At 38.4% G+C, this 19,235-nt stretch overlaps 1 protein-coding gene across 7 annotated transcripts in view; it reads right to left on the bottom strand.

Moving 5' to 3' along the window:
• The window catches only part of slc12a7b (solute carrier family 12 member 7b), a 153,316-nt gene that overhangs the window by 15,903 nt on the left and 118,178 nt on the right, over window positions 1-19,235 (bottom strand). For 5 of the 7 annotated variants that reach the window (XM_088643355.1, XM_088643356.1, XM_088643358.1 and 2 more), the window contains exons 9-22: window positions 15,249-15,416; window positions 12,902-13,000; window positions 12,463-12,520; window positions 11,707-11,881; window positions 11,233-11,351; window positions 10,734-10,832; window positions 9,459-9,578; window positions 8,271-8,375; window positions 6,783-6,951; window positions 3,051-3,246; window positions 2,248-2,417; window positions 1,606-1,737; window positions 1,267-1,374; window positions 786-902 (exon numbers count right to left, since the gene is read on the bottom strand). In XM_088643355.1, coding sequence (XP_088499481.1) covers window positions 786-902; window positions 1,267-1,374; window positions 1,606-1,737; window positions 2,248-2,417; window positions 3,051-3,246; window positions 6,783-6,951; window positions 8,271-8,375; window positions 9,459-9,578; window positions 10,734-10,832; window positions 11,233-11,351; window positions 11,707-11,881; window positions 12,463-12,520; window positions 12,902-13,000; window positions 15,249-15,416 — 1,835 coding nt within the window. The remainder of the gene's footprint in view (window positions 1-785; window positions 903-1,266; window positions 1,375-1,605; window positions 1,738-2,247; window positions 2,418-3,050; window positions 3,247-6,782; window positions 6,952-8,270; window positions 8,376-9,458; window positions 9,579-10,733; window positions 10,833-11,232; window positions 11,352-11,706; window positions 11,882-12,462; window positions 12,521-12,901; window positions 13,001-15,248; window positions 15,417-19,235) is intronic. The other 2 variants (XM_088643359.1, XM_088643360.1) reach the window with 1 other exon arrangement.

Genomic DNA, 19,235 nt, shown 5'->3' with positions numbered 1-19,235 from the left:
TGTGTGAGCCCTGTGGTGGACTGACATCCCATCCAAGTGTACCCTCAATTGGAAGAAGTGGTTAGAAAATAGATGGATGGCTTTATACAAATATTTTTTTTTTCAGAATTCATGTTCAAGTCTCGACTGTTAAATTTGAGAGTTTGACTGTAAATCACAGATTTTGGGAGAAGACAAAGACTAAACAGATTTTTTACAGTATTTTTAATTCTAAACAAAAGAAATACATTTTTATACCACCCCTCCCCCATACATACTGTAGAATTACTAATTATCAACTTTTAGTATCATAACAGTAATTTATGTAAAAAATAGTAGAAAATAAAAAAATAAAACAATGAACCATAGTTTTCTCTTGCCATTAAAAAATATCCTATTAAATACATTTTAACATTAGCAACATGTAAAGCACTAAACTTTTCTAGTACATAAAAGTGAAACACAGACAGGAGGGCCTGAAACCATGTTCACACACTAATAACACACATGCTGGATTATGAGATTAAGGTTTTTGGAGAAACCCACACTTACAAAGCCACTGTACTAGACAAAAAATAAAAAAGGGTGATTCTTAAATTAAAAAAGTTAAGCTTCCTTTACTTAATTTGGATTTTATGTAATCAAATTACCGTGTTTGGTAAATTACTTAGTTGTTATTATTTTGTTATTTTATGCCTTAAAGCATTCATTTTCAGTCCTGAATTGTTGGGCATGAGGGTCTGCCAGTGGCACTGCAGGTGTGAGACTGGGGATGGAGAGGCAATAATCAGGGGACTCTGGGCTACCTCATCCTCTTGTTTGTCATTGAGCTGGATGACGTGATCATCAGTGCTGTCAGGCTGCGTGCTAGAATGGTTCTTCCTTCTAATGGAGCTACGAGACTCATCAGTGATGCTCTGAATCTGAGACACAAGATGCCACCGAGCACAGCCAGCAGACAAGAAGGAGAGTTCACGTCAGTTACTATGCTGTGCTAATAAAACAAAATTAAGTGCTGCTGTGCTGTCACATATTTTTATTTCCTGTTGTCAAATGAAATAATCAGCTTTTCTGATTTAAATGGACTTAGTATTTTACAACAGCTGCTCCCAGACAAATTCACTGACAAAGGACCTATAATGTTAATAGAAGTTAATAAGGCTGGGCTTTCAAGCGTTGATAGATGCTCTTCTTAGGTTCAGGTTCAGCTTCTTCAGGTTCAGATTGTAGTTTAAATCCAGTTCATGCTTTTAAGAAGTAGCCCTGCACCAGCTATAAATTACCTACCTCTCTTTCTCTCTCTGTCCTGGAAAGCTGCATCTGCTTCAGCATCTGAGAGCGCTGCTCCATCACTAATGTCTTTTCATATGTGAAAGCTGAGATATCACTGTCATGCTGGTGGATTGAAGAAAACCAGGTACCAATATTAATTGCATTCCCTACATTCAAATGAATGAATAACTAATGCCCTTGATGTTCAAGGTTTTGAATCTGAAAACAATTAATATGCCGCCCTAAGGGGAGAACAAAGGTTGGAACTTTTTTTATATTTAGCATTAGATGATATTAGTGTCACTGCACTATTGATACACAATAAACTAAGACTTAACACAAGAAAGTACTTACCATTTCCACTACCTCTACTTCAGCATCAAGCCGGAGGTGATACAGAAACATCTGCAAGTCTTTTTTCATCTGAATACTATTGTCATTCATCTGGGCTACAGTGAAAATGCGCATCTTGCATTTCCTCCACACCTGCAGGGAGAGCAGGCCAATCAGAGCTGCTAAGGAGACCATGGAGTCTTGCATTGCAGAGGTGTTTGCTAACAATGATTTGAAATCAATTAACAGTAAGACCACTATGTCTGAAACATATAACAAATTACTGACATTTGTAAAATACATTTGAGATTGTTTACAGCCAAGTGTCTCATCTTTACCTCAAGGTGCCCTTGTAATTGTTTTTCTCTTTTTCCCCAAAAATTGTGCTGGAAAAGTTATGAATATAGATTGTTGATACCTTGTTTGCAGAGAAAACAGAGAGAAATCTTTATTTTTAATCTTTAAAATATATATATTTTTTTAGTTTTAGTCAACAGCACTGCTTGGCAAGATTGCTTGATCCCACCACCAAGGAGGCTAATACACAGCTTATCATCAGTCTGCTTTCTGTTTCATACTAAAGACAGCAGTGTGCCCCCCATGAATTCTTCAAGACCTTCTGTGCCATGTGCTACAGTTTCCATTAGCATCTGCAATGCATACCTTGTGCTGGCGCAGCAGAAAGGGCAGCAGCATGAGTAGTCCTCCATCATGGACTATCCACCACACGTCAATGGTACCTTCACTGAAGCGTTCCTGATTGCTAGGGAATGAGTCTATGTTTTTGGCAACCAGCAGGGCCTGATGTGCAGCTGTGGTCTCTCTCACTGTGTCTGTGTGATGAAAGAAAGACAACAATTACACACAATGTTTTACTTATGGGATTAAAGTTGAACCTTCTCATTATTTGTTTTCACAAAATTTAACATATATCTCCCTTTTTAAAGATTTTTATCTGTGCATGTATCAACTACAGAAATTAAATGCTTAAATCTATTAACGTGTGTCTTGTTCAATACAGACATACATATTTTTAACATTAATAGGTAAATCTTTTAGAATAAGATGTTGCATACAGTACTTTCAGTACGACTGTATAAAGCAGAATTACTGTGATATACTGCGAATGTGGAACAGTTCATGTTTATGTGGAAGTATTCTTTTACATAAGGGCTTAGAAAAAAGATAGGCCAGTAATTCATTACAAGTTTTGTATTCACAGCATCATGCTTAAATGAATTATAGCATTGCATATCTGAGAGAGATACTCTGAGTTTCTCAGCAGGAGTTCTTTACCAAGCAAACCAGTAAATGCACAGCATACAGGCAAGTGAAATATCACTGAGGAGATACAGACATTAAAAAAAGTAAGAGGGATATTGAAGAGAGTTCCAACACCCTGAACACATATTTCTCTTGCTGGGAGCACTGCGTGGCAAACCAGAGCTCTTGCTGCAGATACCCACCAATAAAGTTTCTCCAGCTGAGGGAATTGTCGTCTTGTTTCCAGCTGTGAGGCCATGCCATTAGCACCGTGTTGTGCTTCATGCCACCCAGCCCTGCCGACTGTATAAGGTGGGAGAATCCATCACGCAGGTTTGAGGACACCACTACATGACAGAAGCCTTTGGTCTTCTCTGCAGACATAGTGGACTTTATAGCCTAAAAACACAAACAAGAGGCAGAAAAGGCAGTTGTTTTTGCTTTCACAAAGGAAATACAGGTACTTAAGGGATGAATAGTTTTCTCAAACACAGAATACCATGAATAGAACACATTCCCAGGTTTTTGAAATTGATACCCTGTGATCCATCATGAAACAGCTAGATTAAATGCTTGGTTCCACTAGCCCAAATGCCTCCTTTCTTTCTGACATCATTTTTGTGTTCTTCAGTTAAAAAACTGCAGCATTTCAATTTACTAAACCAAAAAAAAGTTTTTTTGTCAAAACAAAGTCCTGTCTGTCATCCAGTTCCAATGGCATCAACTGTAATTTAGAACAAATACAATTTTACCTTTAAAATTAAAATTATTTTCTTCATCCAACAGGATATCCTACAATAACCTACAGATGAATTACCATTTTGATCATTTTTAAACCATTACCCAAAAAAGTACTGTTTTATTTTTTTCATTAACAATAATAGTAATTCCTACACTTAAAAAAGTGCTTTTCTGGACACCCCACTGAAAGTGCTTTACAGGTAATGGGGACTCCCCTCCACCACAACCAATGTGCAGCATCCATCTGGATGATGCAACGGCAGCCATAGTGCACCAGTACACTCACCACACATCAGCTAACAATTGGGAGGAGAACAGAGTGATAAGGCCAATTCATAGATGGGGATTATTAGGAGGCCATGATTGGTAACAGACAATGTGAAATTTGGCCAGGATGCCAGGATAACACCACTACTCTTTTCGAGAAACCCCCTGGGATTTTGAATGACCACAGAGAGTCAGGACCTCAGTTTTACATCTCATCCAAAAGACAGTGCCTTTTCACAGTATAGTGTCCCCTTCACTTTAGTGGGGCATTAGGACCCACACAGACCACAGGGTGAGTGCCCCCTACTGCCCCCTTTAATACCTCTTCCAGCAGCAACCTTAGTTTTCCCCAGGAGATCTTTATCCAGGTACTGACGGGGACACTGTACTGTAAACAGGCACTATCCTTCGGATGAGATGTAAAACTGAGGTCCTGACTCTCTGTGGTCATTAAAAATCCCAGGGTGTCTCTCAAAAAGAGTAGGGGTGTAACCCCAGCGTCCTGGCCAAATTTCCCATTGGCCCTTACCAATCATGACCTCCAAATAATCTCCATCTATGAATTGGCTTCATTACTCAGCTCTCCTCCCCACTGATAGGTGATGTGTGGTGAGTGTTCTGGTGCACTATGGCTGCTGTCCGATCATCCAGGTGGGGGTGCACATTAGTGGTGGTGTAGGGGAGTCCCCACTACCTGTAAAGCGTTTTGAGTGGAGTGTCCAGAAAAGCGCTATATAAGTGTAAGCAATTATTATTACTTTCCTGAATCAATTTAGCCATTAAATATTCCCTTTTATTCCTTTGCATGCTGATTGCACAAGTCCTACAGTTCTCTCCCTCAACACCTGTACAGTGGTATCGCTGTGCCTCCAGACTTTCACCTGCTTCTCCATTATGACTGTCAGCATAACCTTGGCTCCCCCTTCGTCTCCCCACACCTACACCTCTCCACTAGCCCTCATGCATTTCCGTAGCAAAGCCGTCATTTTCATCATTCATGCATCTCGCTGATCGATCCTTTTCTTCCTCAGCCAGCCACTGCCTATTCAGTGGAGTTTGTATACAGTACACTGTGTTTCGAAAACATTCGCCCCACAGTAAAAACAGTGACTTGCATCAAGTGTTAATTCCATCAATGAAAATTATGACAAAAATGTTGGGTACAAGTTTTTCATTTTATTTTATGATAATGAAATGCTCATGAAAATAATCCACAATGATGATGACAAAGACTAAATTGTTTTACATTTTTGTTTGAGTGGATTAAGACAAGACGAAATTACCTGTTTGACTAAAACTTATACTGAAATGAATTTCATCACATGAGGTTCATCGTTTGCGCATTTACTTTCTGTCAATAGCGGGGTGGCTGTAACTGGTATAATCCCAGGGTTGAGGCTGTATGCAGACTGTGTGGTGCCTCAGGGCTACTACTACAGTATGTCTTGATTGCCAGACTCAGGTGTGCTGTTTTCTTGCCTCTTCTCTTTTGTAACCTATCCCTCCTTTTCAGTCAGTCTTTTCCATATCCTGTGTTATCAATCCCTACTGTTTGTTAATTGATGGTACCCACATAAATGACATGTATACAATGCACTGATTAGATGAAAGATTAAAACTAGAGCACCTTCATTATTAAAGCTGTGGAGATGCAAGAAATGCTTATGGTACTCCATGCTTTCAGCTGGAAGAAAAAGATCTAGATCTGGTAGCACAGAGGATAACATATTTTAACACTGGCAGTCATAAACAGGATCTCTGTAACTTCAGAATTATAGCAAACCATAACTTACAAATCACTGCATTGAAACCTTTGTAGAAAGGAATTGTAGAAAAAATTATGTAATAAATAAGAAATACTGTAAGTGTACAAGTGAGGCGAGATCAGTAAGTCTGAGCACATGGAGAAATGTTATTAAAAAACATTTTATAAACCATTTTGCCTAGCTTTTGGGAGTCAAAATCATCAATTAAATCTTCATACGAGTAGTCAACCCATTGCATCATTGATGCACTGAGTCCACAGAGATGGCCTTGTGCCATGGCTGAAAAGCCCCTCTCTGTCCTGCCACTGTTACTGGGAGAGTGACTGCACCCCAAAGGGCTACAGGTTGGGTTTACAAAACTCCCATTTAATGAAATACAGGAGAACCTGCAGCAATGGAAAACAATGCATTTTAATGCCGATTACGTACAATTGCTGAACTGCAGTCTTATGTGCCGTACATTTGCTTTCATTATTTTGTTTGGCTATGCACCAACGATTTTTAGCCAGGTGACCCACACAGCATGTGTACAATTGCATGAAACGTTTTAACGTCTAGTAAAACACTTCCGGGAGTCTACATCTCTAGCTTGAGAATGCAGCTTCTCTACTTTTTGCTAATTACATGGATCTGACAGACTTACAACCAAATGAAATACAAATGCATTATTACAGTGATTTGATTAAGGTGTTCAAAGCCTGTTTGCACAATAAGGGCAGGATTTCGTTCCTTAATTAGTGCTTACCTTTCATTTAGTGAAATCACATTTTTCACAACTTTTATATTTTCTAAGCATATACAGTACATTTTTAATTTATGACTTTAAGCCCATCACCAATAATGATATGTGAACAGCTGAGATTGTGTGGTGATTCCCAAAGAGGTCTAGTAGATGGCAGCCTTCTGTTTAAAATACAAAGTATTTGAATACAAACTTTAAAATTAAAGTACCTTATATCTCAAACAAAATCTGTAATATGAGCTTCTCTCATGGCATTTAAAATGCTTTTTTGTGCACTGTACTGTTCAAAACAATGATACAAGGTTTAGAGTCAATATGCAGTGTGATGATCATTTAAAATCCAAATGCTGATCACTGCCTCTGGAGGTATAGTTCGTACACAGAGTCAAATGAGTACAACAACATTGATTCTCTGTTACCTGGTCAGCTCTCTTTGCCTCAGGCTTCTTTGCTAGATATGATCCCTCGAGAACAGAGGCAACAATGGTTAGTCCCTTCCCTGCCTTCAGCTGGGTGGTAAAGGAGAGCAGACGTGGGTGTTTCACACTGTGATCCAAGTCCAAGTTCAGTAGCACCAAAAGCTGGGGTCTGCAAGTGATACACAAAAAGAAACCATAGCTCAGAAAAGTCAAAGGTAAAGACTCCGGAAACAACATCTGAACTCTTTACTGTTTACAGGTGCTAATGTTACAAATTCCATTTTATTACAAAAATTACTTACACCTTTCATCATACTTTCTCAGTTTCTTAAAATGAAAATGAGCACCCATGCCTCTAATACTTTTTACAGCATGTCCAAAGAATTATTTTTCTCTCTTTTGTACCTTTCACATTGCTCAGCCCAAATGTACGGCTGAACATGTGTGAAATCTGAGAGTGTCAACCTGTGCATCTCCTGAGGCATTCCCGATATCTTTCATAGAATCAGACAATACCGAGCAATAGAATTCCATATAAACCAATTCTGTCAGAATTCTGCCAAATATAGTGTAAGGGAAACATAGCAAGTGAGAAATTGTTATCCTGTATAATGTGCTGTAATAGGAATAGGTAATACAAATACAAAGTAATTTGTGCTTCATTATGAGTCCACCCATCCAACAAAGTTTCAAGGACATCACTAACGTTTAGAACTGCAAATCATTACAGTAAGAGTTAAATACAGCAAAGGTTGTTAAGGCCAATGAAACATATCAAAATAATGTAGTGCCTGACTGGGTCCAGAATTTGTAAAACAGTTTATCTCTTTGAAAATGATACATAAGCTTAATATAATCTTGAAACAAAAAATGTAATGAACAAAAAAAGAATTTGCTGTTCAGCATTCAAGATGGCTAAGACTGATCCTTTGACTTACCAGGAATGTGTTTTGGGATGCACATGGTTAAAAAATAGAAATAGTTTGAATAGTTGGATATTTAAATCACACTTTATTTTAAAGGTTGCAAATTCAGATGTATGCTTTTAATCCTTCTTCAGGCGTAAGGAAGTATTATCAGAATCATCGAAGATACAATTTTTATTATTGAACTGGAAAAGTCTATGTTTTTAAATAAGTCTAGGGCAAAAAAATGGCCACTGAAACATCCCATCAACAACCTACAAATCTCTACAGAATATTCCAGTCATGTGAATACTTACTATGTTAGCAGGAACTAGGTAGGAAAATAATGAACCAAATATTGGATGTGTAAAAGATCTTTTTCAAAGATAAACTAGATTTGATTCCATTATCAACAAATCTTGACTAGTTTGGAATGGTAAACAACAGATTATGATAAGTCTTGCCTATGATTTCTACATTCCTTGGCACCACAGATTGGTCAAGTCTGAACATGTGAGGTTCCTCAATGGCACCATCAGCACACTTGCGTACAGTGTGATGGTAATTTTCCACTCTGACATACCTCCAGTTTTTGGTGTGAGGTGGCGCCTCCTCCAGCTTGATGAGGGCATAGCGTGCTGCATTGAGGGACAAACCTCTAATCCCATCTCCCCATTCCTTTTCAGCTCTGGATAGACACAAATGCAGCACATCAGACCTTATGATTAAACACTGTAATGGTTTTTGACCAACAAAGATTAAAAGATGACCAAAAATTGAAAGATAAATGTAGCCTTTATATGGTATGTGTACACAGTTTCACCCATTCATCCATTTTCTAAATGCTTAATCCAGTTCAGGGTTGCTGGGGACCCGGAACCTATCCGAGTAACCAACGGGCACAAGGCAGGATACACAAATATGCACACATGCATACCAGTTTCCCAGAAAGCAAATTAACCTACCAGTCAAATAATTTTGGACAGTGGGAGGAAACCAGAGCATCCAGAGGAAACCCACATGAACACAGGGAGCACATACACTCAGAAAGCACACCAGGTCCAGAACTGAACCCAAGCCTCAGTCTTTGGAAAAGGCAGCAATGCTGACCACTGCGACACCGTACTGCCCAAAACTGGGCAAAATACTGAAGCAAAGCTATAATTGTGTCACCTACAGGTAACACCATGGTGTCAATTCAAGTGCTTGTTAGATTTGTTTTTCTTGTTTTTAGATTTTTTGGCACAGGATCTGTTAAAATGCTCAAGCTGTGATCTCAGAGTTGCAAAATGTGAGGGGAACAGGTGAGGTTTCCCAGCAGAGCATGTGAACTGAAAGGACATGTTATTCTTTTTTTATTCAATAATTTATTTACGTAAGAGGTACACCATAATAGAAAAAAGGAAGGTATGCTCTCTCTAAATTTTTAGACTGACTCACATTCTCACAGTCTATTGATAACATCAATTTGAAACTATAACTAGGTAAAACCTGCTATAAATGAATATGGTCTGCAGCATTCAAAATACACTCATCTAAATCTCAAGAAGGTAGCTACATAGCATGCGTAGGCTGCAAAAAAACAAGAAAAGGTTCATTTCACATTGAAAGGGAAAGAAATGAATGAAATTGGAATGAAAAGAAACACACCTGAAGAAGGTTCCACAGTCAAAACGTTGTGTTTCTTTTCTTTACCCTTCAGCAAGGAATGAACCTTTACCTGTTCCTTCACATCTAAAGTTGCCCAGTGAGATGGCTGTATTTGTCTTACCCTCGATATTCAATATATTTGTATATGCAGCCAGCAATCATCATGGCCATAAGTGCGTAATACCAGGAGCAAATGAACATCAGAGCGAGGCACAGGCTCATCCCTATGAAAGACAGGGTCCTGCAGTAACAGGCAGACACACATAGACTGTTACTGGCGCACAACACAGAATCACAAAAAGCTATTAATTTATTTATTCATTGATTTAAAGAAACTTTCCTTTTAAAAGTTTTCCTTTTAAATATTATCTCATAATTGATTTATCAGTTCCTAACTGACTCAGTTTACTAAAGCAACCATAATCCTTACACAGGGCAGGTAATGGCTGCATCCTCCATGTGCAATATGCATCAAGTTACAAACTGAAAAGAGCCCTTTGATGACTAAACAACTGGAAGGCTTGCATCTGAAAGAGTGTGTTGATTACTGTTGTTTTTGAAATATTTTTTTCCATAAGAGCTCATGATTTGTATTGTATGTTTTTCCTTAAAATGTGCAAAACTGTATTATTATGCTAATGTATCATAGTCCACATCCAATCATATTTATAGTATACCAACAAAAAAAGGAAAGATTGACTTCAGAAAAGCATTTGACTCAATTTGACATGAACGAACGTTTAGGTAGCATAGTCTACTAGGCAAATAAATCAAAGTATTTTGAGAAGAAGTAATGAAAATTTGGAACTAAATAACTTCACACTGAAGAACAACAAACACCTAGCCATACAATGGTCTGTGGATCAGATCATCGGGGAGTTTTGATCTGGCAGTGAAGGTGCTGTAGGAGAGGGCATGAAAAGATTTCTACACTATGGTGGTTTTACAGAAGGTGTTTCTACAATATCAACTCTCAACATTTGCAAAAATATAGCACCAGATATTTCAAAGTGTAATCCAACACACTATGTTATAAGCCACTGAAGTTTGGGGTCTAATCACATGCCAGAAGTACAAAAATGGACCAAACACTTCATTAAAGCCCTACACACCATGTTGCTTGCTCTCCTTGCTCAGGGGCCCACAGGAATAGGATTCCTCTGCCAGATGTGGAATTTGAACCAGCAACCTTCTAGCCACAGGCACTGATTCTTAGCCACAGAGCCACCACTCCACCTATTTTTGCACCTCTCCGCACATAACACTACACTACATATTAGGATGCACACAGAAACACAACACAACTGGAGTGCTCATATCTGGATACTCTACCGATCAGTTCTTCTAAAAAACAGGTAAAGTTTTGGAAGGACCAGAGTGGAACAGCGTGAGTTACCAGTGGTAGAATTTGAAACGAGGCCTCCAGTTGGGGGTTCGCAACAGAGTCTGTACAGCACAGGCCAGGTTGACAAACAAGTAGCACATCAGGAAGAACCTGAGCAGAATATAAAAAAATGAATTAGTTCAGAACAAGCTGAGACTTCCAGGCAGCTGCTGGAAAGAGCTATAACAGTATGTTATGTTTCATTACAGAGCCTTTACACAACACCAAACTGGTCAGGTTAGTCATGGACTTCCTTAAAACTATATAGAATCTCAGTTTACTCATTACCCAAGTATGTATTATATTGCATTTATTACTTGGTAATTTTTCCCTTTTAAAAGGCAGCAGACCTACATCTAAAGCTATCCAGGTCTCTGAAAATGGTTGAGTAAAATGGTGTACACCTGTAATATGCTGTGTAATGTTTGTAATTTGTGAGATATTCTTGATTCTTGACAGATAGTATTGCACAATAAGACAGCTGGAGTATGGGTACTACCTGTATACTTACATTGAGAGAATCGGAGCCACGTTGTCCAAGGATGCAATAAGAATTCCTATTTCACAGATGCCTGCAGTGAGCAGTAAAGCCCAGGTTGGCTCACCATTTGCTTTTCCATGACCAAAAACCTGAAAGAAGATAGAAATATTCTGAATATTCAAGAATAATTTATATGTAATGTTAAGTTCTGGGGTGAAACTCACGTTACCCTATATTGATTTCATATAAGAGTGCTGTAAAATAACACATGATCTGATGACTTTAAGGTAATTTAGAGGACTGTGACTGCAGATTACAGTAGTATACAGTATTTTGTAGCTAAAAACATTTTTCTGACCAATGAAGCCAAAGAGACAATGAAGAATTTCAGCTCTCTCATTTCCTGAGTAGTACAGTAATTACATGGTGCAGTAGTTTTGGTCTGCTGTGTGCAGATGTACAGAAGACTAGAGGATGCCGAATCCAGACAAACAGGTCTCGCACCTGTAGAAAAGGCACAATTCCATCTCTTGCTATGGCCTGCAAAAGCCGTGGGGCTCCCGTGAGGCTCTGCAATCCAGCTCCACAGGTGGAAAAAAAAGAGCCAATAACAATGACCCAGGGAGAAGGCCAGGATAATGTACCAATCACCAGATTCCCACTTACTGAGTCTCCAAACCTGCAGCAGAAATAAAAACACTACAATTAAAGAGCCTCCACCTGACATCTCAACCAGAGGAAACCAGACCTCTTGTATACACAAACAATGCAGTGCTGAGACACTTCAGCAACATCAGATGGTGCCATTACTGAGGAATACAATTTACATTCTACCACCTGCAGAACTCAGGCTGTATCCTGGCACTGTCTAGGTAAGAAGGTTTGGGGAGCCTAAATATCATTTATAAAATGTGCAGCAGCAAATATAGTTGATTTTCAAAATAATGAAGCAGACCTTTAAGTATTAACATCATAATTAAGAAAAACATTTTTATCTATCTCTTGATTTCTGAGTATATTTTACATCAAGCACAGTGTTTCTGATCTACATAACTATATATTTAATACATATGAAAAGCTTGGGGGCAACAATGGGAAATAAGCAACCTTCTCTTTAAGCTTATTAACAACATTGATTACAAGTTTATCAACAACAACAATGCAGCCTTCTTATGGAATACTGCTATTTCCTTCTACTCTCCTAAGCAATACAAATCAGCTAGCAAATATCCACTGACAAAAACATAAAACAGCTCTTACTTGTCTCTTAAGACCACACCTTCAATGCAGGCACCAAACAACAGCACACATGAAATGTTTGTGTTTTTATTAAGGTAAATAGCACATTCGTGTTGCAGGTGGAATACCGTACATTATTTTTATCAATGTCACAGTATGACACACACTTAATATCAGTATCAAAACAATTGTCCAGATCATAATATACAGAATATCAGTGTCTGACTTTCATGAACTTTTTTAAGGATACAAATTTTAATTTATTCAGAAATATGTTTATGTTTAGTTGCTCATCAGCGATCCACCATTTTATATTACCAAGTTCACTGATATACAATGGTGCATTTCTGATTGATATTAATGGTAATATCTTTTTTGTCAATTGTTATATTCTACTGTGGGTGACACAGCCCTTTATAAAATATTCTTTGTCAATTCAATTTAACAAATAGAAGGATACAAATGAAGGAGGTAGTTGCTATAGCCATAATAGTGCCAATCGGGATAGACTTCTGAGCATCACGCAGATCTCCTGACCTGTTTGATCCAGCCATTATTCCTATTAGAAAGAAAGTAGATTAAGAAACACGAAGATATTTAATCTGCAAAATAATTTTGGTTTGGGGTTGAAAAAATACAAAACTTTCACCCACGACTGCCAAATACTTCCAATTGGCTTCTCTTAGAAGAGGCTTTCCCCATGCAGGAGGGTTTTAATTCATTTGGGCTTAAATTAATATTGCAGGACTGAAGCGGAAAGCCTTTTCCACTTTTCTTGAAACTACTACAGTATGTTTCTTAATTTTTTTAAACCTTGAAGGACAAACATGTAATACCTAAAGCATCTCTTTTTCGGCATTTGGAACATTTTTGTCCAAAGACGACATTGTCTTTACAAGAAGAGTTAAGGCTTTTTTGTTCTTTCCTTTTTACCTTTTGAACTCTTTAATCATAATAATAAACTTTATCTTATATAGCGCCTTTAAAGGTGGCTTCTCAAAGCGCTTAAGCTATATGTTTAGCTCAGCAGTCAAAACCACAGCCACAATTGTTAAGACGTGTAACACAAAACCTAAAGAACACCCCCTTTATGAATAGGGAATAAGCACTTTACAGAGCTCTTTCTGCCTTTTCTCTTAGTGTCTGCATCATCCCATGAATCAAAATAGAAAGCTCACTGAACCAAGAGCTGCTGTTAATATGGTGTGGCAGGCCGCCTTAATAATCATCTGAGGGGACCAATCTTACAGTCCCAACAGCGACAGCGGAGCTTCTCCCTTTTTAGATATGCTTCTTATTGGTATGTGTATTAAGTACACCATTAAGTACTATGGTGTGTGCATAGTTGAGAGTCCCAGAGCGACAGAATGATTGAATGAGTGAACCTAATACCAGTCCCGACAGCCGACAGCCGAGGGGCTGACAGTGGGAAACGGAGATAACAACTGACCAAACAAAGAACCGGTTAGAAGGTTAGAACCGTTAAAAGAACCTACTGAACTGTCATTAGCTGAAAACAGAAACTGAAAAAGTTTTTTTTGTTACATTCTTTAATTTTTGTGATGCGAAAAAGAGGGCTGATTTGCTGTTAAAACATAACAGCGGAAATTATATTGCAACAGTGCTATATTTAGCATTTTCTTTGTTTGTAACTGTTTGTTTTCATTTGACTTTTATTGTGTTTGATTTACCGTATTATTTACAGATCTTACTGTAACGAACAGGGATTAAAAACAGTGGCCGGGTTGGGACCGGCGGGGGGAACAGGAACAGGAGCAGGAAGCTAAAAGCATAACGGAGCCAGGCGCAACCAGGTCCCGGACTCGCACTCGCACATGTGGAAATCAGATGCAGAGCCTCGATTGGTGACTGTGTCTGGCTTTTAAATGAACAGGAAGGAGACTGGAAAAAGGGGCAAGTGCGGGGAATAGGGCAAACAAGGAAGAGCCGGAGCGCCCTTAAGGAGGAGGGACTACAATTGTGACACTTACTTTAAAAAAAGAACATACAATTCTACTTTATTGTACATGAAGCAAACTGATAGAGGAGGATCTATCCTGTCCTTAGCCCTCAAGTTAAGATCTTCTCCTTTTGTACTTCTGCTCAGTTCTTTTAAAAAGTCCATCAATTAATTGCACAGTGTTAGCCAGGTATAGGGATACTGAAGTGAGAACCATTAGATGAGGACAAAGCCAAATTTACTGAAGGTAATGATAAAAAGCAGAAAACAAAAAGGCAAATCCTATCTGTGAAAGTAGCACTTCCAAAAGTACAGTGATCATCAAAAGTTTTCACCCTCTTGGATGTTTTTCATATTTTATTGTGTCATAGTGTCAGTCTCCTACTGATCGACATAAAACACTTCATAATGTCAAAGTGAAAAAAAAAACTCTACAGATCTTCCCATATTAATTATAAATATAAAACAGAAAATAACCGATTGTATAAGTATTCAATCTCTTTGCTATGACCCACCTAATTGGCTATGGTGTAACCAATGGTCTTTAATTAAAAATGAAATTATTACTATGATCACATAAACATATGAATAGAAAACCATGAAGTGTAAAGGTAGCTAGAAAACATTCTCAGCCTTTTCATTTACAATATATCCAAGTACAGTATATTCACATCTCAAACAGATAGCAGAGAGTCACAAGTCTTTTTAAATCTCTTTTGAAAGACACAAGGAGATTAGTCTTTAGTGTTGCACTTGCTTGAAATGCTTTTAAATGATGTGAATAGACCAGAGCTTGTCTAAACTCTAATGTCCCTGGCACTAGGAGACATGTAAAACACATTCTTACCTGTCACTGAAGGAAAGTAGATCCCAACCAGGAGAGTGAAAAATGTAGCAATATCATTTGACACATAAGGCAAATTAGCATTACTAGAGACATCCACTGCAGGAACAGAGGGCTGGTTCTTCTTCTCAACAAGCATGGTCTGGGGCCCATAATCGCTCCACAGGTTATCTAGGAACAGACAAATAAAATGGTGTTTTTCATTGGTTGGTTACTGGCTTTAAAGGAAACATAGTCATCACTCAGAACTAAATAAACTAAATAACTCAACAGAAGTTGCAGTAACATCTAGCAGTGCAGCTTCATTGTGTGCAGCTGAGATCATACATCTCATGTCCTAGTTGTTTGCAACAAATTTTACATGTTAATAAAGAATTGAATTAGCTTGGTTCACACATTTTAATAGACTTCCATGGAGTTCTGAAACAACATTATTCGCCCTAAAACAGGAAAGTGGTCAGAATGAATATCCTGGAAAATAATGGGGTTCTTGAGTGGTTCAACCTGTAGGGGTTTTGTGCATGTACTGGGACAATTATTAATTGTAGCAGTAAATCACAAAATGAAAACTGACCTTGCGGAACAACTCAGCAACGCACACACAAGGATACTAATACACAAGAATGCATTTATTAATACATAAACTGTGCATATAAACATAACAGATCTTATAGTGGGGGTTAGCAGAATACAAAGTGTATGTTTTCAGTCACGAAGAGTTACAAATACCAAGAGACACATACATTCAGTATACCATTCTTTTATACCGTTTCGTTAATGAGCTTTGATTACAACTTCTAGATACTCAAAAGCAAGTACATCACTCATAGGAATTAAATTGACATCAACTGGGATTGAGGTATTCTCGAGCTGCAATGTGTTGTGTTGAATACTCATCCAATCTACATGGATTCAGATCTCCAATGGACACAAAGGAACAGCGACAGGCTGTTGCTGCGTCCAATCAGCATCATCTGGCTTGGTGCCAGACTGTCCCGGTGCGGCTGGAGGTGTGGGAGAAGGAGTGAGAGATTCCTGCTGCAGCGAGCTGGCAGTGACTCTCTGAAAAAAGGCTAGTTAGTCCTGGCTAAACTAGCAGAGTTTTTGCACATGAAAAGTGACTGCGGGTCTGAGCAAGTGACACTCTTTAGACGGGAAGAAGACCGGTTCGTTCCTGATGTAGCACTAGTGCTGAATACTAAGATTCATCTGTTGACAGTTCCAACTGTAGTTCACTCGTTGATCAGGCGGGTTACTGGCGGTTCACGAGGCTTGCTGCTGGGCTAACTTCGGGCGGATCCTTTGGTTATGCACAGACACCCCCGGTCTCGACTTTTAGAACAAAGTAAAGTCCTGGAAATCAGACACACTGGCCGTTACGTGATTGTCCAAGCTGAGTCTGAGAATATCCTGGAGGGGCTTATTCTGGGTAATGTGCTGCCTCTTTTATCTGGAGGAACTACGGTCGTTCATTGGTTGAAAGTTCCACGGGCATTCGAGACCCACGTGAGGTTACCCCGCTCTACCAGTTCCTGATTGGCTAATCAAGGTGGAGGATGAATAACAGTGATCTCTGACCTTAGGGTTGTAAACACCATGGGATGAGACTCTCCCTTGGAATCTCCTAGACAGAAAGGCGCCAGAGATGACCATTCATTAGGGTGGGTGGAGAATCTCAGCCCTGGGAGTTGTTCCTTATCAGGAAACTCTATCAGACAAGAAAACACCTTAAATCTGAACAACATGGAATGTCTTCTCTGTGTCCAGCACCACTGAGATAAGGGAGAGAGAGACTTGCAGGGGAGCAGCAAACTTAATTAGTAATAAGCATTGCCGCTACAAACCTGTGAACGTGCTCACTATGAGCACACATTGAGCTCTTTGATCCAGATGTCTTTAGCTGTTTGTGATCAACTAGTAAGCACAATTGGTTTAGCATTTCCCAAAGAATCTTTTTAGAAGCCGATGTCTTGCTATTAAGCCAGCGAGGGATGTTACTTTCCTCCAACTGATGCTTAGCCTCCAGTACAGGAGTGTAAAAACATGAATAGTGTAAGGAGTGGGTAGCTCTGAAGAGTCTCCATTTCCTCATTCTTTCTTCTATGTGGGCATAGGGATGATCCAAAATATGTAAGCATAACCAAATTGGTGGGAAAACAACAACTATAAATAACTATAAACCTAGTATGTAAAGTTAAAAATGCCCTGCTTTACAGACTCTTTCAAAACTGCACACTGTACGTATGCTCATTATTCAGACTGGCATCTTGGCAACAAAGATCCCTGAAAGACCTCTGCAGATACCCTGGTAAAAAGTCGAAAAGATGGATTCCCCTCTTATAAAAGCTTTTAACTTTTAATCTTCTTTTTAACTTTTTACTAGACTGAAGCAGTACAAACATTATATGCTGATTTGACAGCCTGTATCTAAACAAAGGTTATGATGTTTATTAAACCTAATATTCAAACTATACCTGTGAAGTGGGACATGTAAATATCCCATGTATCCAGCTTTGCAATATTACCACTTAACCACATTGTGGAAAGTGTTGCTGGGTCTGTTAATTTAGCCTTCAACAAAAGTTATGCTAAGATTCAATAAAGCTGACTTGCTTTAGCAGCTCCAGCAACTTAACGTTACACAACAAAACACAGGACCAACACCCACAAACATACCATAAATAGGATAATGCAGATCAATGCGTGCTGCATATCAGAGAACAGAACCTAGAGCAGGACAGAGCAGGACAAGCAGTAATTACATACCAAAGAACAGGACAAGCCCTCAGATTGTGAAACAAACTTCTTTCTAACTCTATATAAATATTGGGAAACATTTGCAGTGTGTCTGTTCTGCAGGGCAGAACCAGCGTGTGTTGCTGTCCTTATAGAGCTCAATAAAACTGCACAAGACTAGTCCTGTTCCTCTGATGAAGAATTTCTTTCCATAACACTTGTATTTGTTCATGACACCTCTTTTAAGTTAATGGATATCCTAGCTATTGGTAGTTAATGTGTTCTGGGGAACTAAACAGATTGTTTTAAACACAGTGCTAATATACAGATCCAGCCATTCCAAATTAATGTGAGGTATGATGCGTTAAAAAGGAGCAGGTGTGGTGCAAAATACCACAAAATATTGCATCATACCACATGTTAATTGAAATATGATAATAGTATCCAGAAGCACCTTGCAAATCCGCCAGGTGGAGCTAATAAAGCTTAACGTCTCATGTACATTATTTGAGCTGTCGCCAGAAAACACACGGTTTCGAATCCCGGTCACTGCTGAGGGACAATCTTTTTCCAATTAAGAATTTAAGTTGTATATTCCTTAGACTTTTAATAATTGTAAACTGTGTATTACAGCATGTTAATCATTAAACATTAAAAAGCTGGTATATTTTATAAAAGCAAGATTGTTCCGTTGACAAAAGTACACAACCTTCCACCTTCATCATACATAATTGAATTATTCATAAACATTTTATGCTTCTTTAACTTTTGGCTTTAACTTGGTAACTTAGTGGGTTCTGGTTTAAACATGCTTTTTCTAACATTATTAAGCTTATCTTCTGTACTTCATAAAAAGTTATAACGTTTTATCCTTTTCTAAGAACGTAGTAAGAACACCACTTGCTGTTACTGTAAAAAGACAAATGTTATAGTGATTTAACATCACTTGATAGTTATATTAAAATGGAATCGTGTAACAGAGCAGCTAAAATATCACAGGTGGACATTTCGGAAACATTTTGACATCCGTTTCTTTAAAAAAAAACTTTTATTGTCCTTGTAGTATTAATGGACATAGCACGGCACCCAATTGTTCAAAGCGCGATCAGAGAATTACTTTGTTTCTTACACAGCCAAATATATAAATATACTCCACTATTATAGCTTGTTGTTGGCTATGGTGTGAGTGTGTGTATCTGGATGTATTATTATAAAAGATGGTGTCGAGAATTAGGATTTCTTCACACAATTCTT

The sequence above is a fragment of the Lepisosteus platostomus genome, chromosome 8, assembly GCF_059453375.1.
Source record: "Lepisosteus platostomus isolate fLepPlt1 chromosome 8, fLepPlt1.hap1, whole genome shotgun sequence".
NCBI lineage: Eukaryota > Metazoa > Chordata > Actinopteri > Semionotiformes > Lepisosteidae > Lepisosteus > Lepisosteus platostomus.
Note: the sequence above shows the minus strand (reverse complement) of the source record. Positions and strands in the feature narration are given on the sequence as shown.